We start from the raw sequence: 18,931 nt of genomic DNA on the forward strand, positions 1-18,931 counted from the left end.
ATAATAGTATCAGAAGAATGGGAAGGTGAGTCTGTGGAAAATCAAAATCTACACTTAGTTACAACTGATTCATACTCAGAACGGGACAGAGATACAAGCCAGAATGATATGAAACAAATATTGCATAATTATGACATATATGCATATATACATATATACATTCATACATTCATACATACATAATCACTTAGCAGAAGTGTTCTAAAACACACCATAAAGGCACACAATCTTAAACTGGCAAGCTTGCCTGTGCACTTTTTCTCTTTCTGTGTGTGTTATAAAACAACCTTCAGACTAGCAGTCTGGGGGGAATCCCTGCAGACAGCATGCATTTGTCATTCTCACAGCAACATAGGCACTCTACAAGACAAGGCACAATTTACAATGTCATTCTATACTAGTCAGTCCTCTCACCTCTTCAATCTCCGGAACGTCGTCAGCCAGGACCTCTAACAACAAGGTTTGAATGGTTTCCCCAGGGGCAAAGGTCACATTACCTGAGACAACTCGCAGGTCGCCAGTAGCAAACTGTCCATTAATGATGGCAACCCATTGAACAGTAACATTGCCGAGTGTCCCAGAATTTCGAATTATTGGCACGTTTACCCTCACTGAGTTAAACTCAGGTTCCTCTACAATAAATTTAGTATTCTGAAAACCTGAAGGGCAGACAGAACAGTTGATTTTAGACACAACATGAAAATGTGACAAACTAAGACCAAGCTGGAGCCTCCAAGAAAAGAGACTCCCCCGCTGCACCCTAGGCAGTGGCTGCAATGTAAACTGGGCAGGACTGCCAATGTTTCCCTGTAATTTTTAATTCTGGTAAAAGCAGACTGTGGATGTCTGCAGGGGACAGGTTGTGCTCAGTATGAGCTGAATAAGCCCAGAAACTGCAGCAGCTGCTGCAGGGCCAGCCTGGGCTACAAAGGGAGTTGCTACTTTGCTTCCTGACTGACATGCAGGAGGAGTTAAGCAACCCAATGTGAGTAGAAATTGTGTTAACTTTTTAAAAGAATTATATAGAAGTAAAAGTCAGGCAGACAGTCCATGCTTATCACCAGTATTGAAGAGGCTAAAGACGGAATGTCAAGTTCCAGGACAACCCAATTGTCACAGGTAGCATGACACTGCCTCCCAAAGCTCAGACAAAGAATTTACATAACATATCGAGGAGCTAGTATTTACACAAAAGCAAACAGGTTTTGGGTATCTCCATGTTAAAAATGTGATGTCTTACTTCTTGGGTACCCATTAACCTATGCCAGGAATCGTATGTATAAGTAGTAATACCTCAAAAACAAAACAAAAACAAAAAAGAAAACCAAAACAAACAAACAAAAAAACCTCCTTTGTCAACTCAATCTTAAATAAAGGAATGGTGACTTTTCTTTCTGTGACTTTCAGAGTAAGAGATAAACAAATTATTCTAGTTACCAAACAGTCCGTAGGGGTCATCAGACGCCTCTATGGTAATGACTGCCTCTCTCAGAGGCCCCAGTGTGGCTCCACCTGTTGTTTCGTTTAGTAGCTGCACAAGAAAGGTTTCTTCCAGCTCAGGGTAGATGTCGTTAATGATATATATTGGCACAGCTTTAGTGGTTTCCCCTTCCAGCAAGACCACGTCTGAAGATGCTATACTATAGTCCTCACCTGCAAAGACCCACGGACGAATGTGAAAGCTTACTCCAGAGTAAACATCCTGTACACCGGGGAAGTGATGGCCCATACTTGGAGAAAGAGTTTTGGAGGCTGTTTAGCTAGACGTTTTTGAAAAAGAAGTCTTATTTCTCAAACTAAAAAAAGTGTATGTTTGATAACAGACAACTTCCTGTGTTCTCCTGTTCATTCTCACCCCCACACCTAAAGATAATAACATTCCTCTGAGATATTCAAAATGCATGTATAAACACACGCAAAAAGGGAGACAAAGAGAAAGTGGTGACTCCATTTTTTAAAAAATGGTGTGCATGGTGCTGTCAGAATAAAACAGAGCTAGAACTGTAATCTCAGTGGGAAGACAAGCTGTCCAGCTGTTCAGAAGCCACAAGTGAGCATCCCCATAACACAGCTGGGGAGACCTCCTCACAAAGCTGGGTCAAGTGGAGCTGTTGTGGACCACCCTAGGGATGGAAGGGGGACGTGCCTCACAGGGCCACACCCTCACTGCTCCTCTCCGTGACTTTTCTTACCCGCTGCTGCAGTTATTGGCACAGCTTTAAACTTAACAGAAACATCTGCAAATGTTCCTCCAGTTCGAGTCACATTGATAATGGGTCCAACATGATTTTCTGCTACATGAACAGATGTTGCAGACAGCTGCACAGTTCCAAATGCATCGTCATTGGCAACAATAACGAGATGGGCCACAGTCTCCACCTTAGGCCCAAGGCGTGGAGAATGTGGGACTGAAAGACATAAGAAGAGGCAATACAGCTAACAGCCACCAAGAATCCAACAGACTTCTCATTCTCTCCCCCTATTTATGTTTTTAACAGTTTAAATATGTATAGCTGTCAATCTTAATCTAAGCATTGAAAATACAAAAAGAAGGAATATAGGAAATCTCCACTGTCTTTTAGCATATGCTCTAGGAATTCAAAACATTACCAAAGGAACAGTTTTACTATAAGAATATTTTAATAAGCATTGAAGAAATTGATGATCCAAGTGTAATTAATTATCAAGTTATGTAGCATTAATCAGATATTAAGAGCCTACAGTTACACTATCATAATTAGGTCACTGTTGTGCCATTGTTAAACAGAATTCTAACACAAAATTGAGTAGGAAGGTCCTCGAACCCAGAGCCTAAGTGCAGCTTCGAACACTCTTCCCCTGTCTGTGTGGCCCACATGGGAGCTCATTCCCTCATCTTACTTGGATGCCTGCTATGCAGCCGTCCTCTCTCTCCCTCCTCCTGCGTTTCTTAGCACTTAGTAATAACCACTGTTCTGATATGTTCTTTGGAACAAACTTTCTAAGCTTCTACATAAGAAGTTGCAATGCTTATCTTTCTGTGCATGGCTTATTTCAATCATAGTATCTGCCAGTTCCATCTATTTTGTTGCAAACACAATTCCATTCTTTGTGCAATTAATATGCACATGTCTTTTTTTCTATTTATCTGCTGATATATTTGACTTGAATACATGTGTTGTTTAGAGTTACAGTTGCTGTGATTAAACACCACAAACAAAAACAACTTGAGGTTTAGTTGGCTTATGCACCCCTAGGCATAATCCATTTAAGGGAAGCCACTGCAGGAACTCAAAGCTGTTGGGAACCTGGAAGCTGGAGCTGATGCAGAGGCCATGGAGGGGCGCTGCTTACCTTGCACCTCATGGCTTGCTCAGCCCGCTTTCTTATAGAACCCAGGACCACCAGCCTAGGGACAGCACCAAGCACAATGGGCTGGGCCCTCCCCCATCTATCATTAATTAAGAAAAAACCTTACACCCAGATCTTATGGAGGCATCTTCTCAACTGAGCTTCTCTCAGATGACTGCAGCTTGTGTCACATTGACAGAAAACACAATATATTGTATATATTTGTATATATAAGTAATATATATGGATTACATGTATACATATACACAAACACACGTTTCTACAGATAAGGACTTAATGCCACAAAGGGGTTAATAAAATAATCTGTGATCTTATATTAATACCTGTCAGACATAACCAAGAAATAAACTATAAAACTTCACATCCCCCTTCACTGTACAGTTCTCAGCGAGCCATGTGTAATGCCTGTGGTTATCCACAGGTGGGCACCCTCCTCTGAAAAGTCTTCTCATACTACTACCGTTCACAAAACTTGGTGACTACATTCAAAGTAGTGAAGGTTTACCAGACCTTACACTAGTTTTTGTCTATCATAATCTGAGTCTGTCTTGCCTTCTCCTCCCCTGGGCCCCGTGGCTATGCTTGCTTTTGCCCTTTAGCCTGCATAACAGCTGCTCTTTAATGGTCCACAAATGGCACACTGACATCCCAACAGCACGAAGGTTCTGCACACATGCCAGCCTACTAATGACTGCTCTACTACTGAATGCTTACAGTAGAGCAGATGCCAAAGTACTTTTACATCTGTCACCACTTGTGGTCCCCTAATATATCCACATTATGAATAAAATTTATTTACATTTCTATTATTTCATAATTATATAAGGAAAAGGGAACTTTCGAAGATTACTTCCAACAACTTATCATTCTACATTGAAATGAGGTTACCCGACTTCAGTATGGGCCAAATCCACACCACTGTTATGTGCAGTCAGCCATTTAGTTTTATTGCAATCTCAGCAAGTTGTAAACTGGTCGAATAACAATATGTGCTCAATAATTCTTACATTAAAAGACTAATTGTTGAGTTCTATTTCAACTTCTTTGCTGTCACAACTGATCCTAAATCTATCTTTATAAAAGAGCAAAGATGTTTCAGAAAAAAGCTGTTAACCTGAAGACTTCATGTCAGCAACCATAAATTGCCTTCTGTAATCCTTGTCTGTAATTAGTAAGGCCGTTGTCACCTTATTATAGTCTTAACCCCGGAAAGGTGAACAAACTTGCTGACAAGAGATCTTAATCCGTATGGCAGTATATTATAGGCTGCGGATCTTCAAACCTTACATCCCATTGCTTGTAACTCCACAAACTCAGTTCTTACAGGTGCACAGCCCTATCTCTTCACCTTATACACATCTTTCGATTAGAAAATCTGTTAGAGGTGTACCAACATAAGGTGGCTCACTGTGGTGCCACTTTACATGGAGCTATGTATGGACACTTCGCACTGACTGCAGAATTAGTTCTAAGCAACAAAACGGCACTGGAGTCAGTTATATAATTATTACACACAAGTTTTTAAAATACTTTGGGGGCATGCGTGTCTTTTTAAAGTATGATTTCTAAGGAAAAATACACGCCTGATTTCCAGTTGTCTTAAAGAAAACCATTTACGAAGTATTGCTTTCAGAGATACTTGGAGCTAAAGAGATAGTTCGGTGGTTAAGAACACTTGCTGCTCTTGCAAAAGACCTGAATATAGGTCCAAGCATCCACAGCGGGCAGCTCACAACCAGCTGTAAGTCAAGTTCCAAGAGATATGGTGGCCTCTTCTGGCATCCTCAGGTTACATGCATTTAGCATGCATGCCATCAAGCACACATGAGCAAATAAAATAAAGAAAATCATTTAAAGGTAGCTTGACTTACCTTTAATCTTACCTTCCTTATAGATTTTTCTGTTATAGAAAACTTTGGGTTTTCACTTCCATATGTTATCTCTCTAACAATAATAACACATTAATGGATACTTACTTGGGCGATTCTGTACTTTGTCTACTAAAGAGGAATTGAAAAGTTCAATGAACACAGATTCTGAGCGTTCTGGTTCAGCATCATCTAGGATTGAAATAGTGATTGTTGCCTCAGTCTGATTAGCTCTGAAAAGAGCCAATCCAGATGCTGATATGTAATCTCCTCCTTGAGTTGCTCTAGCTAAATTAGGTGGGAAATACGGTGGCTTTTCCATATCATCTATGGTTGCATATGAGACTGCAACTTCTCCCATGAGGCCTTTCAACCTTATTATCGATAATGTGACATTCTGGGTTGCTTCTTCAACACTCAAAGGTCTAGTTTTGTTAGGAAAAATAAAGACCCCATAAGGATCATCACTAGCCAAAATTGTCAATGTGGCATTTGTAAGAACTCCCAAGGAGCCACTGGACACGTTGAGGATCGACACGGTGAGTGCCTTGTCTAGCTCTGGCTCTTCATCTGACAGTATCTCCACAGTGATGGAAGCAATCCTCTGCCCAGTCTCAAATGTGATGTTGCCAGATGTAATGGCGAGATCCCCATCCAGGTCCGAGTCTACCTTCCATTGCAAAGTCACTGCAGACAGGGCTCCCCGAGTCCGTGTAACCTGTGAAATAGTTGAGATTTTAAAAGAGAAACTGGCACACTGACTTAAGAATGCTAGTATATAATGGTAGTGCCAGAGTAAATTCCAAGTCTTCTTTAACTTGTTTTTTTACCTTTTATTTTAATTTTCTAAGTTTTTAAGAGTATAAAACTATTGAAGGTAGCAGCCGTACACAACCTACCCTGAGTTGACAGCATATAAAAAGTGACAACAGGTCGAAAATCACAAACTAGAAGCAAAATATTCAGCTTCCAAGTAAACCACGGGTGATATATGTATATACATATATATACATACATATATATATGAGATCAAACATGAATGGTAAGGTAATTTATTATATTTATTCACACATAAGAAATACTCTTTATACTTATTGAAAAAGAGGCATCCTCCACTGTAAAAAACAGACTAGGAACATTTTCCAGAAAAAGCTATTTTCAATATATTTGACCCAAAGTACAACAAAGTGCAGTTAGAAGAACTGCTTTAATATATTAAGAACAAAAGCTTAAACATGTTCTGAAGAAATCGTAATAATCATTTATTATATCTAAAATATCATTTTCAACTCAAAATAAAAATGAGGCAATAATTTTATTAAAGAATCATCCTTTCTCAGAATTTTTCGTCCTAAGTTCTTTCTAAAGTTACTTGATTAATTTCACAGCAGATTATTCAATTATTCTAAAAGGACAAAATAAAATTTGTCATAAGCATACAGAAGGATGTGTTAGCATCAGTCTTTCTCATTGCTACATGGAAATGAGGAGACTGAGTGAGCTGTGGCCCCATTGAGTCATTTATCAATATATCCTCAGTCTCTGCTAGAACTCAGCAGGACAGGCACACACACACACACACACACACACACACACACACACACACACACACACGACTAAATAGTATTAATGTTAGTTTTACTATTCACAAGTATTTGGCATTTCCTTTTCTTCTATATGAGGTGGCACAGGGCCACATGGACATGCAATTCACTTACAGATATTCAGAAACCCCTTCCCTCTCAGAATTCACATCTCTCAACCACTGCTCTTACGAAGGTAATCAATACTTGTTTCCTAAAGCAAGCGACGAGCCAGAGTCCTTTGCTGCCTCAGGGTGGATATACACAATAAAAGAATGACTTCCACACTTGTTCATTTGTTTACTGGTTTAGGGCCAGCCACAGTTAGAGTGTAGAGGACAGACGATGGCTTTCAGGAGTCACTTCTCCGCCTCCACCATGTAGGCTCCCAGTTTAAACTCAGGATGTCTGGCTTGCTGGGAAGTCTTGTTAAATCCTCTAACTCTCTAGCCCACCTCCCCCAGGCAATGTTTCCTTGCACTAAGAAGCCACTGCGATTGTGAAGTGTTTGTTGCCCCAGTCTATGAGAGCTAATGCAGAAACCTGTTAAACAGAGTTCTAGCGCAGGTCCATCATGAAGGGTAATGGCCTACAAGCCTCAGTTGACTGAGAACCTCTGGACTGGAAAGTTGAGCTGACTGATGACGGAAGCTTTGGATGAGGAGATCCGCGCACCACACCTACTGGTGTCTTAGGCTCCACAGTTCACAGAAACAGACTTAGAGATAGACTCTTCATCCCCAAAGCGCCCCTTTTCCTTCCCATAAATCCTCAAGGCCCCACGCCACACACACAGTCTCCCTCGAATGTTTCCACGGCCCTTCATTGTTCCAACTCAAGAACAGTTCTCTTCTTCGGATGCCCTTCTGCTTTTGTTTTTTCAAGTTGCCTCCAGGAATCCAAGTCAAACACAGTATATTCTCTAAAAGTAACAACATTACACATAAATGCGACCACACACTACTGCTAAGTCACTAATCAGCAATCTACCCTACTGGCATATAGACTCACTCTTAACCCCTACACAGAAGAAAAGGAAAGGAAAGGGAAGGGAAGGGAAGGGAAGGGAAGGGAAGGGAAGGGAAGGGAAGGGAAGGGAAGGGAAGGGAAGGGAAGGGAAGGGAAGGAAGAAGGGAAGGAAGAAGGAAAGGGAAGGGAAGGGAAGGAAGAAGGGAAGGGAGAAGGGAAGGGGAGGGGAGGGGAGGGAGAAGGGGAGGTGAGGGGAGGTGAGGGAGAAGGGGAGGGGAGGGGAGGGGAGGGGAGGGAAGGGAAGGGAAGGGAAGGGAAGGGAAGGGAAGGGAAGGGAAGGGAAGGGAAGGGAAGGGAAGGGAAGAGAAGAGAAGAGAAGAGAAGAGAAGAGAAGAGAAGAGAAGAGAAGAGAAAGAGAAAGAGAAAGAGAAAGAGAAAGAGAAAGAGAAAGAGAAAGAGAAAGAGAAAGAGAAAGAGAAAGAGAAAGAGAAAGAGAAAGAGAAAGAGAAAGAGAAAGAGAAAGAGAAAGAGAAAGAGAAAGAGAAAGAGAAAGAGAAAGAGAAAGAGAAGAGAAGAGAAGAGAAGAGAAGAGAAGAGAAGAGAAGAGAAGAGAAGAGAAGAGCATGCCCTACTAAGATTCTATACCATTTGGAAGTGTATCAGAAAGTACTCACATTTAACACGACAGTACTGTATCCATCCTCTGGTTCAGTTCCACTGACGAAGAGTGATTCAGGGCTGAATTCAAACACCCCATGAGCATGGTCAGAGGCAGCAATGGTCACCAGAATCTGGGAAGCCACTCCTAGACTGGCTGCAAGTTCCCACAAATAGAAAAAATATTAATCAGTATTTTATAAACTACCAAAAAGCCAAAGAACAAATGTCTAGAAAAACTTTTTAAGCACTTTCCATTTATGGAGTGCACTCTAATTGGCTTTAGAAAGAAAACTAAATCCAAACAGTTGCTACACTTGTGCTTCTGTGACCTTCTCTCCTGGGGCAACATGCGCTGCTGGGACACTTGGCAATGAATAGGGAAAAATTGTGTTACTTTTTTCCTCTATGCAAGAACATTCTCCCACATAAAACTTGTGAAGAAGGCATCTCACAACTCTGCTGCCCTCTCAAGGACATGAGGCAAACCTACTCCAACCTCTTTGAGACAGTGGTTTTCCTAGGACTTTAATGCATCCAGATGCAGAGGCTGGGTTTCCAATGTGCACTAACTCTAAGCCTACTTTTTCATCATATTATAGATTAGATTAGATCCCAAAGAAGCCATGCATGGAGCAGAAAAGATGCTAAAGCCTAAAGCAGCTTTAGGAGCAGTCCTCCTAATTAGTATTTTTTATTAATGCCTGCAGACAAGAAGATGGACAAACCTAAAAACAACAGTCACAGAAATGGCATGGGATACTGATGGGCGTTGGAAGCAAAGGGGGCAGCAGGAGCAGCATGCACTCTGAGGCCACCATGCAAATGCTGACATTAGCCAAGGGAGCATTTGAGGGTTGGACAGTGTGATCTGTCACAAGGAAGCTATTATAAATATTCCCTGCATACACAAGAAAGCAACTAGGGTAAAAAGCTCAAGGACATCTGCATCTGAATCTATTTCAGAAGAAACCTCTGTTCAATTACAGTTAACTAGGAACTTATTTTCCCTTCATTTCCTTCTCGTTTTTCTCATTTGTTTTGATCAAGTGGTGCACATAAAGACTCATGCTCCTTGTTGTACAGAAAATAAAGTGGGACAGATTTAACCTGAAAATACAAATGTTCTGCCAATCATCTTCCCTGGCATTCAACACCATGTAAAGTATTTTCAACAATCATTCATTTAAATGGCATCCAAGCAAAGTTTCTATGCATTCAGAGTCAGCAAACTAGGGCAGGTCCGTGTGGTGAGGAGTCCGTTAGAAGCAGGCAAGAATGAGATTCTGTCTCCATCACCAAGAGAAGATATTTCATAAAGCTGTTGTGCGGGTTGGTGAGTTAAAACACACAACGGATCATCTAGTTACAGGAGATGACAGGAAGTGATCAGCATTGTTGTCTCTAGAATGAGAAGCTGATGTAAAGACAGTAGTAAGTGATCACAGGACCGCTGCTTACCATGCGGGAGGACAGGTGGAAGGAAGAAATCCGTGTCCGCTTCTCCACTCCCACTGCCATCAACCCTAAAGAGGTCAGACACTTCACAAGCGACACACAGAGACAGCCCACACAACACACAGCAACACAGTGAGACAGTTAAGATCACTTAAAACATAGCAAGTAAAGAAGAAAAGGCAGTCATAGTCACTCGGTGATGCATATTCTTCCATAGACAATAGATCATCTTGAATGATGATATGTAATATCATGTATAAAATTACTAAATCTTTCTAGTTTTAGAAAACATAAATAGTAACTAATATTGGCCATGTCCAATTATTTAAATAATCTTATTTAGAGATTTTTTTTTACAATTTATAGTGATAAAAATCTGTAGCATTTTGAAAATTTTGATATTTGTGTATATTACCGTATATTTAGACTTACATGCCAGTGAAGTTTGCCTTGTCAGTCACAACTAATTCAAAATGAGGGAAGTGCCGCTAACATTCCCCCATGCACGCACACAAGCTCCACCACATCTACCCTTCTCTTTTTTAAAAATTAGATATTTTCTTTATTTGCATTTCAAATGTTATCCCCTTTCCTCATTTCCCCTCCGAAAATCCCCTATTCTCTCCCCCTTCCCCCTGCTCCCCAATCCACCCACTTCCGCATCCTGGCCCTGGCATTCCCCTATACTGGGGCATAGAACCTTCACAGGACCAAGGGCCTCTTCTCCCATTGATGACCGACTAGGCCATCCTCTGCTACATATGCAGCTAGAGCCACGAGTCTCTCACTGTGTTTTCTTTGATTAGTGGTTTAGTTCCAGGAAGCTCTGGGGTTACTGCTTAGTTCATATTGTTGTTCCTCCTGTAGGGCTGCAAACCCCTTCAGCTACATGGGTACTTTCTCTAGCTCCTTCATTGAGGACCCTGTGCTTTGTCTAATGGATGACTGTGAGAGCATCCACTTCTGTATTGGTCAGGCACTGGCAGAGCCTCTCAGGAGACAGCTATATCGGGCTCTTGTCAGCAAGTTCTTGCTGGCATCTGCAATAGTGTCTGGATTTGGTGATTGTTTATGGGATGGATCCCCAGGTGGGGCAGTTTCTGTATGGTTGGTTTGACATGGACATGGTCAGCAGAGTCTTAGATCATCAGTCTATTTTTACCCTACGTAGGAGAGACATCAGTTATAAACTGTCAACAAAGCTCTCCATCTTCCTCAATATCCCAGCGTGCTTACCTGCAAAGGGCATTGTAGTTTACAGAAATGTCACAAAGCTTTAAAAACATACTTGAAACAATACTTTAAAATATATAATGCCTGGAGAATATAGGAGAGTTATAACAAATATAAAGTAGTTACACTTTCATATCTAATACACCTTATACTCCAACCATGATTTTGTAAATATTTACAAAGAAAGGAAGGACGACAACAACAAAAATGAAAGAGCAGATATGAAAAGCAAGTCACATTTACATGGGTCCTTGATTGACAGGCCCAGATTCAGGTTTGTCTTGGTTTTTGTCCTTCCCTCAATAGAGACTGGAATATTACAGGCATGAGAACTTATAGCACACCCCATGACCTAAAATCATCTCGGAGAGAGAACTGATTGCCAGCTACTATACAGTTCCTAACTCTGCTCCCATACTATCTAGAAGTCAAAAGAAAGAAAGAAAATTCAATGCCATGCATACCTTGACTAGTATCAAACATCTATTAAGACCATGGTTAGAATGCTCAGTCAACTTTGGAGAAAAAAAAAAAAAAAAACAATATGGCACAAGGCGTGCTCTTTTGACCCGTGAAGAATTTAGTCCTGCAAGCTGTTTCATTTATTACACAGACACTAAGAATTTGTACAGAGGAAAGGTCATTGTCTAGACAACTTTTCCTCTTACTCTCAACTCACCACCAAAAATTTAGTTCATCTTATTAGAAAACTACAAATAGGAATCCACCACCATCTGGTATACAACTACGTATTCTCAATATCTGAGGAAATGTTTCTATATAACACCTGACGATAAGTGCCTTGGTCACATTTGGTGGACACAGAATGGGATGCAGTTCTGTGGTTAGTAACTTCCTTGGTATGCATAGGGCCTTGGCATTCATCCCAGACCTTCAGAGCTTTGAGGATTTCTTTTTTGAGTCAGAATCTTACTAAGCCCTGACTGGCCTTAACACATGCTATAGACTAAGCTGACCTCAAAGGTGCTGGGATTAAATGTATGTGACATCACATCTGGCCATTGATGGTTCATTATTAACCATACTGGTGACAGTCACTAGCATTCTCTTTCTAGGTATTGTTTGAGCTCAGTGATAGAAATAGTGACCTGTAGTAGTGCACACTGATCTTCTTATTGCTGAAGTGAGTGATGAGGCCTGCGTGAGTGCACCCCTGTGGCAATGGGAAGCTGTCTACAGACAACAGTGGTGTTTGTATATGTAACCATGCAGCTACTGTCCCTGCTTTATGCCTTCGCCACTGTGCAGCACTACCTCGTGACTATGTCCTCTGCCCCCAAGCACTGGCTTGGTTCCCTGTATCTTCTTCTAGTTTAGGAACACAGGAAAAGGGAATTTTCTTTACTTACCCCAAAATCTTACTCCTATAAAAAAAAAAAAAAAAAACAACCAGTTCTTGTATACATGTTCTACCAGACTTCTAGTTTGAAAGCTCTATAGACTATGATTTTCCCCATTACATAATGCAGATGTTAATAAGAATGAGATTAACGCCAGGCTATGCTATTTAAGAAAATGTCCATGAAAACACTCCCTTCCTCACAGCTAGCAAAGGTAAGGCAGTGCACACTCCATGTATTTGATCGCTGCCTACGCAGCACTTCCCTGATATATTAATACTTCTGCAAAGAAATACAGAAATAGTTCAACCAAGTGGAAGAAATGTGAACAGCTTCACTTTAACACAGAAAGCAATGCCATGCATTGAGTTTTAACTGTAAAGACTTTTGATAATTACTTTTCTGGCTGTCAGAATTTGGAATAAGATACCAAGACCTGTCTTCCCTAGAATTATTTCTCTGGACTACACTAACAGATACATGCATTATATCTTAAGACAGCTCTAGTGCAACCATCAAGAAAATTCAAAAGGAAAGAAAATAACCTAGGCATTTAAGGGATACTCAGTACGAATGGCAGAAGTAACTTTTGCATTCAATGCAAATGTACTGTGAGTGATTCATGGAAATCTTTGAATTGGCTCTATCTAGTGACATCATGGTTGGGAGACAAGCAAATATTTGATATTTATATGCTACTAATCTTACCTCCTCCATCCAAGTTTAACAACTCAACTTTAAAAGATTTTTCCAGTTCAGGGATGGAATTATCAGTGATGTTGACAAATATATATTTATATCTTTCTCCTGATTGAAATTCTAATGTGCCAGCAGTGCTCTGAAACATAAATGAGAGTTATCAACCACATTACAATTATTGTGTATGTAAAACTGCAAAAGGAAAACATTTGCTGCGTGCCAAATTGTCATAAATTCTGAAATGGGAAAAATGTAACACACATAAGTAAATATGAAAACATAGAATGTAAATTCTAAACCCATGTGCTTTTCATTATTATTGTGTGCGATGCTGCAGATCCAACACAAGACTTTTGTATGATTATCAAATGGTCCACCAATGAGACACTCCCCAATCACTAATGAATACTTATTTTTCAACTACATAAAGTAGTTGGCCCTCTGTTTTTCTCACTTCTTATTCATCAAAAAAAAAAAATAGAGATATAAGAAACCTTCATAAGATTCATAGCTGGCACATAATGGTTCTTAAAGAAATGTTTCCTTTTCGCACAAGGAGTTCTCTTCCAATATTTGACAAAACCATTTTCTTGTTGAGTTTCCTGCCACAAACTTTAAAGTAATTTAATATTTTTGACATCAGTGTGTGTGAACGCTTGTTTTATCTTGTTATTACACTGTTAATAATCTTAGCTCTAACTGAGAGGCTAGAATGCAGGTTCTAATTTAGTCACCATGGAGACTGTGCAGGGCACCATTGTTTCATGCTTGAGATCCTAAACTAGCCAAGACCAATCAGACTCTACAGAGAAGATGCTAAAAAGAGTATCAGAACTCAGCAGTTAAGAGCACCAGCTGCTGCTCTTCCAAAGGACGACAGTTCAATTCCCAGTGCCCACATGGCATCTCACAACCGTCTGTAAGTCCACTTCAAGAGGATACAGTGCCTTCTTCTGACCTCTGTAGCAGGCATTCACATGGGGAGCAGACATACTTGCAGCCAAAACATCAATACACATCAAAATTTTAATTAGAACTTTGCAAAGATGAAAGTGTGCTAAGTGTTATTAAAACAAACCATCAAGATGGAACACATGAAATAAATAAGAGTGGAGACGGAGCTAGTGTGCCTGGATGTTGGTACTGGATACAAGAATTCCACAGTTCAAAGGACAGACTGATTTCTGCCCATCTTAGGAAACTGACTTAAGCCCAACAGTATCTTACACAGTAAACACTTCTGGCCTTGCTCATCAGTGGTGCTGCAGTATGTCACAATCTCTATTTTTCCACTGTCCAAATTCATGCCTGTCAGTGTTCCTGAAAGAGTTTAACTCATCAAATTCTCCAGACCATCCATCTTGACAAGCCAATTACACCCAGGGCTTTTAATATTACATAGAGGACCACAACCCCCAGGGCCATGTCTTCTAACCTCTGATGTAGAGACTTAACTGAATTTTTCTAATGATTTCTGTCAGAGTCTCACCTTTATTATTTTCTTCTAAAACTATGCTTGGTCCATTTATCTCCATGACACTGAATCCTGGAACAGTCGGTTACTCTTAGCAAGAAACATTCTTGACACCCTTCTTTGCTCTGCCAGCCATACTGGTCCTCAAAACCTTCTGTCTTCTCTCGGAAGCACTTGAGCCCACCTACTTCTGTCTGTGGACTGCAGCACTAGCCTAGTTCAAATCCCTCTTGTCGTGGCTCCACAAGACAGACCTCTTACTTGCCTCTCTTTAAGGTCTGCCTCCCATACCCCATTCTTCACATGACAGCCTAAAGTGTATGAATGCACAGTCCCTCTGTGTTTCTTCTCTTCACATAAAAAAAAAAAATCATAAAAAGCTGAAAGTGTAGTATGACCTCTGGGGCTTTGAGTAACCCTGTCTATGCAGATCATATCTTCTTTCTCCAATATCCAGTCCTCTACATCACAGAAAAAAAAAAATGGCCTTCCTGCAGTTCATTTGACAGCTTAGGCCCTTCACAACAGTGGTACCTAGCTCATCTAGTGTTTTTGGAAGAAGAAATCTATGACTACATAACTAACTGGGTTAGAGCTGAAATTAGTAGAGTTTAGTTAGCCAAGACTTGTGTGGCTCAGAAGAAAGAGTAGGTAGAAATTACTGTGAAAGAGGATGGTAGGGAACAAGAAACTGAAAACTTAAAAGAATGAATTATTTGGCAAAAAATGAACACTAAAGCATGTAATTGAGAAATATTCCCAAGAAGAAATTCTAATCATTTCCTTATGTAAGAGTGTTGTTGACCTTAAGAGCAGTTAGTGGTAATTTAGTGTTACTATATATGTATCATTAACAATGTGTAACACCCTGGCGGTTCCTCAGAAAATTGGACATAGTACTACCAGAGGATCCCGCAATACCTCTCCTGTATTTTATATATATCCTGTATATTATATATATATATATCTCCTGTATTATATATATCTCCTGTATATATATATGTATATATATATATATCCTGTATATATATATCCTGTATATATATATATATATATATACATATATATATATATATATATCCAGAAGATGTTCCAACCGGTAAGAAGGATACATGCTCCACTATGTTCATAGCAGCCTTATTTATAATATCCAGAAGATGGAAAGAACCCAGATGTCCCTCAACAGAGGAATGGATATAGAAAATGTGGTACAATTACACAATGGAGTACTACTCAGCTATTAAAAAGAATGAATTTATGAAATTCCTAGGCAAATGGATGGACCTGGAGGGCATCATCCTGAGTGAGGTAACCCAATCACAAAAGAACTCACATGATATGTACTCACTGATAAGTGAATGTTAGCCCAGAAACTTAGAATACCCAAGATAAAAGATACAAGTTGCAAAACACATGAAACTCAAGAAGAACTAAGACCAAAGTGTGGATACTTTGTCCCTTTTTAGAATTGGGAACAAAACACCCATGGAAGGAGTTACAGAGACAAAGTTTGGAGCTGAGACGAAAGGATGGAGCATCTAGAGACTTCCATACCCAGGAATCCATCCCATAATCAGCCTCCAAACGCTGACACCATTGCATGCACTAGCAAGATTTTGCTGAAAGGACCCTGATATAGCTGTCTCTTGTGAGACTATGCCGGGCCTGACAAACACAGAAGTGGATGCTCACAGTCAGCTATTGAATGAATCACAGGTCCCCCAATGGAGGAGCTAGAGAAAGTACCCAAGGAGCTAAAGGGGTCTGCAACCTATAGGTGGAACAACAATATGAACTAACCAATACCCCGGAGCTCGTGTCTCTAGCTGCATATGTAGCAGAAGAAGGCTTGCTTGCTTGCTTGTTCGTTTCTTTGCTAGACTCCTCAAAAAACAGTAGACCCTTCCAACCCTCTGGGAGGACTGTGTTTATGTACAAAGGTATAAATGCCCCTTTAAAAGGGTTGATGGGTTGAAGAAAGGGCTCAGTGGTTCAGAGCACTTATTCATCCTGAGGACCCACATGTTGTCTCTCAACTCTCTGTAACTCTGATTTCAGGAGATCTGAGGCTCTCTTCTGGTCTCAACAGAGAGGGCATGCATATGGTGACAGACACACATGCAGGCCAAACACTCATACACATAAAATAAAAATAAAAAAATGTTAAGTCATAGTAATATGTACCTGGTAGTCCTCTGGACTAAATGCTGTCAGGGATACTGTTCTAAATCCTACAGTCACCCGACCAAGGAGCCCTTGTGCACGAATGACCAGTAAACGGATTTCGCCATCCTCTTCCTGCACTGTGATATGTGGCACACTGCTAGCAGGCAGACTCATTGAATCTTCAGGCTGAGGAGGCAACCCTGTGGAGAACTGCATCAAGCCTAGTGGAGGCAAAGACAGGGGTTCTTAGTTACCTGTGCGAGGAGCTCTTGATCACCTGTACACTCTTTTGTACAATCTTGTGCAATCATTTATGTCATCCATTTAAAATCCCAAGTTACTTAATATGGAAAAGATGTTAACAGTTAAATTAACATACTTTTGATGCAGAATATTTTTCTTATAACTTTTTTAAACTATTTATTTTATTTTTGAGATTATTCTTTCATCACATCCCCCTTCTCCTTCCTCCCTACCATATATAACCTCCTTGCTGTTTTAAAATTTACAGCCTCTTTTTGATTAATTGTTGCTAGGTAAATATATGTGTGTGGTGTGTATATATATATATATATATATATATATATATATATATGCTTAAATATAGAAATACAGCCTGTTTAGTCTACATGACTCAGATTGTATATATAAGTTTTCAGAGCTGGTCATTTGGTATTCAACAGCTAGTTGCTATGCTCCTCCCTAGGAAAGACAATTTCCCCCACTCTTGGCATAACTTGGTTGCCTGTAGGTCTCTGTGTTGGGTTGAGGCCTCATGAGATTTCCCATCTATATTCTCATGTCTGTTGGTCCCATCCTTGTTCAGCTAATGTTTAGGCAGTCATATTGGTGAGTATAATGTATGATCATGTCTTCTAGAAATCTCAGAAGCTGCACCAATAATTGTTTTTAAGTCTCCATAATGCCACATATTGGGAGTGCAGGAGGGGAGAAACCCATAGTCCTACTCAGCATTGACACCTACAGCAACAACAATGGCAAGATGATCCTAAGGACACAGCAGTGACATACATATCCTAACAGCAACTAACATCTCTCTGACTGAACTCAGGGCATGCTCAGCAATTAGGAAATAATGCCTGGTACTGTGAACCCAGCCAATACTTAGGACTAGTGACATCAGGAATCTTGGAGGAAGACCTACAACCACCACTTTACTAAACTACCACAATCCCCAACTACATTCTAAAGATTTCCATATGCCCATGGGTAAATGGAAGCCTCACCCCTCAGTCAGGAAACTTCTCTAATACAACAGATAGAGAACTTTCCAGAACCTACAACCAATCAACAATGCAGAGTTGTCCCAAATGATAGCTCTGTAACTCAGATCCTGCACCAGAGGCTTGGAATCACTGTGGAAGAGGAGGCACAAACATTGTGAGAACAAAGGAATAGGAATTTCCTGTGAGATCATGTCTCCTAGGAATGTCCAAAGTCACACCCAGAATGCTTTTAAATCTTCTTAATGTCCAACATTAAAATGATAATTTTCCTTGTCCCTATTCAAAGAAAACTTTGTTAATTCCACTGAATAATCAATAAGAGAAACACTAAGGAAATTTAAAAACATGTATTTCCAGACATTTACTCATATTTGACAAGTTTCTCAAATTCCTGAATTCATGTATAGCCATACTGATAATAGTCTAAAGAATGTTCAACACTTTCTTTAAATTTAATTGCAGAAACAGAGTAAGACACTCCCAGTTTCCCTACCTAAACACTTAAAGATGTTCTTCCTTCATTCACATACAAAATATCATTTTAATAAAAATAATTTCAATATAAATGGTTTCCAATTAAATCTATCAATTGTGAGTATAATATCAAACAACTATAGTAGTTGAAATCTAATAAAACATAACTTACAAAGTTTTTAATTACTTTAATATTAACGTACTCGGGTGGTTTGAAGATAATGGCCTCCACAGACACATGTGTTTGAATGATTGGCCCATGGGGAATAGCACTATTGAGAGGTGAGGCATTGTTGGAATACGTGTGGCCTTGTTAGAGGAATTGTGACACTGTGGGAATGGGTTTTGAGGTCTCCTATGCTCAAGCCCCACCCAGTGTAACATAGTCTCC

At 40.1% G+C, this 18,931-nt stretch overlaps 1 protein-coding gene across 12 annotated transcripts in view; it reads right to left on the reverse strand.

Annotated features, from left to right (window-relative positions):
• The window catches only part of Adgrv1 (adhesion G protein-coupled receptor V1), a 538,324-nt gene that overhangs the window by 428,054 nt on the left and 91,339 nt on the right, over window positions 1-18,931 (reverse strand). For 11 of the 12 annotated variants that reach the window (XR_001780748.2, XM_017315364.1, XM_017315363.1 and 8 more), the window contains 8 exons: window positions 16,838-17,040; window positions 13,189-13,318; window positions 9,890-9,970; window positions 8,446-8,585; window positions 5,328-5,937; window positions 2,193-2,408; window positions 1,438-1,653; window positions 415-659 (listed from right to left, as the gene is read on the reverse strand). Coding sequence is in view for 11 of the 12 variants with exons in the window: in XM_017315364.1 (XP_017170853.1) it covers window positions 415-659; window positions 1,438-1,653; window positions 2,193-2,408; window positions 5,328-5,937; window positions 8,446-8,585; window positions 9,890-9,970; window positions 13,189-13,318; window positions 16,838-17,040 (1,841 nt within the window). In the remaining variant the exon portion in view is untranslated. Of the gene's footprint in view, window positions 1-414; window positions 660-1,437; window positions 1,654-2,192; window positions 2,409-5,327; window positions 5,938-8,445; window positions 8,586-9,889; window positions 9,971-13,188; window positions 13,319-16,837; window positions 17,041-18,931 lie in introns of those variants that run through there. The other variant, XM_017315372.1, reaches the window with a different exon arrangement.

Source organism: Mus musculus, chromosome 13 (genome assembly GCF_000001635.26).
Source record: "Mus musculus strain C57BL/6J chromosome 13, GRCm38.p6 C57BL/6J".
NCBI lineage: Eukaryota > Metazoa > Chordata > Mammalia > Rodentia > Muridae > Mus > Mus musculus.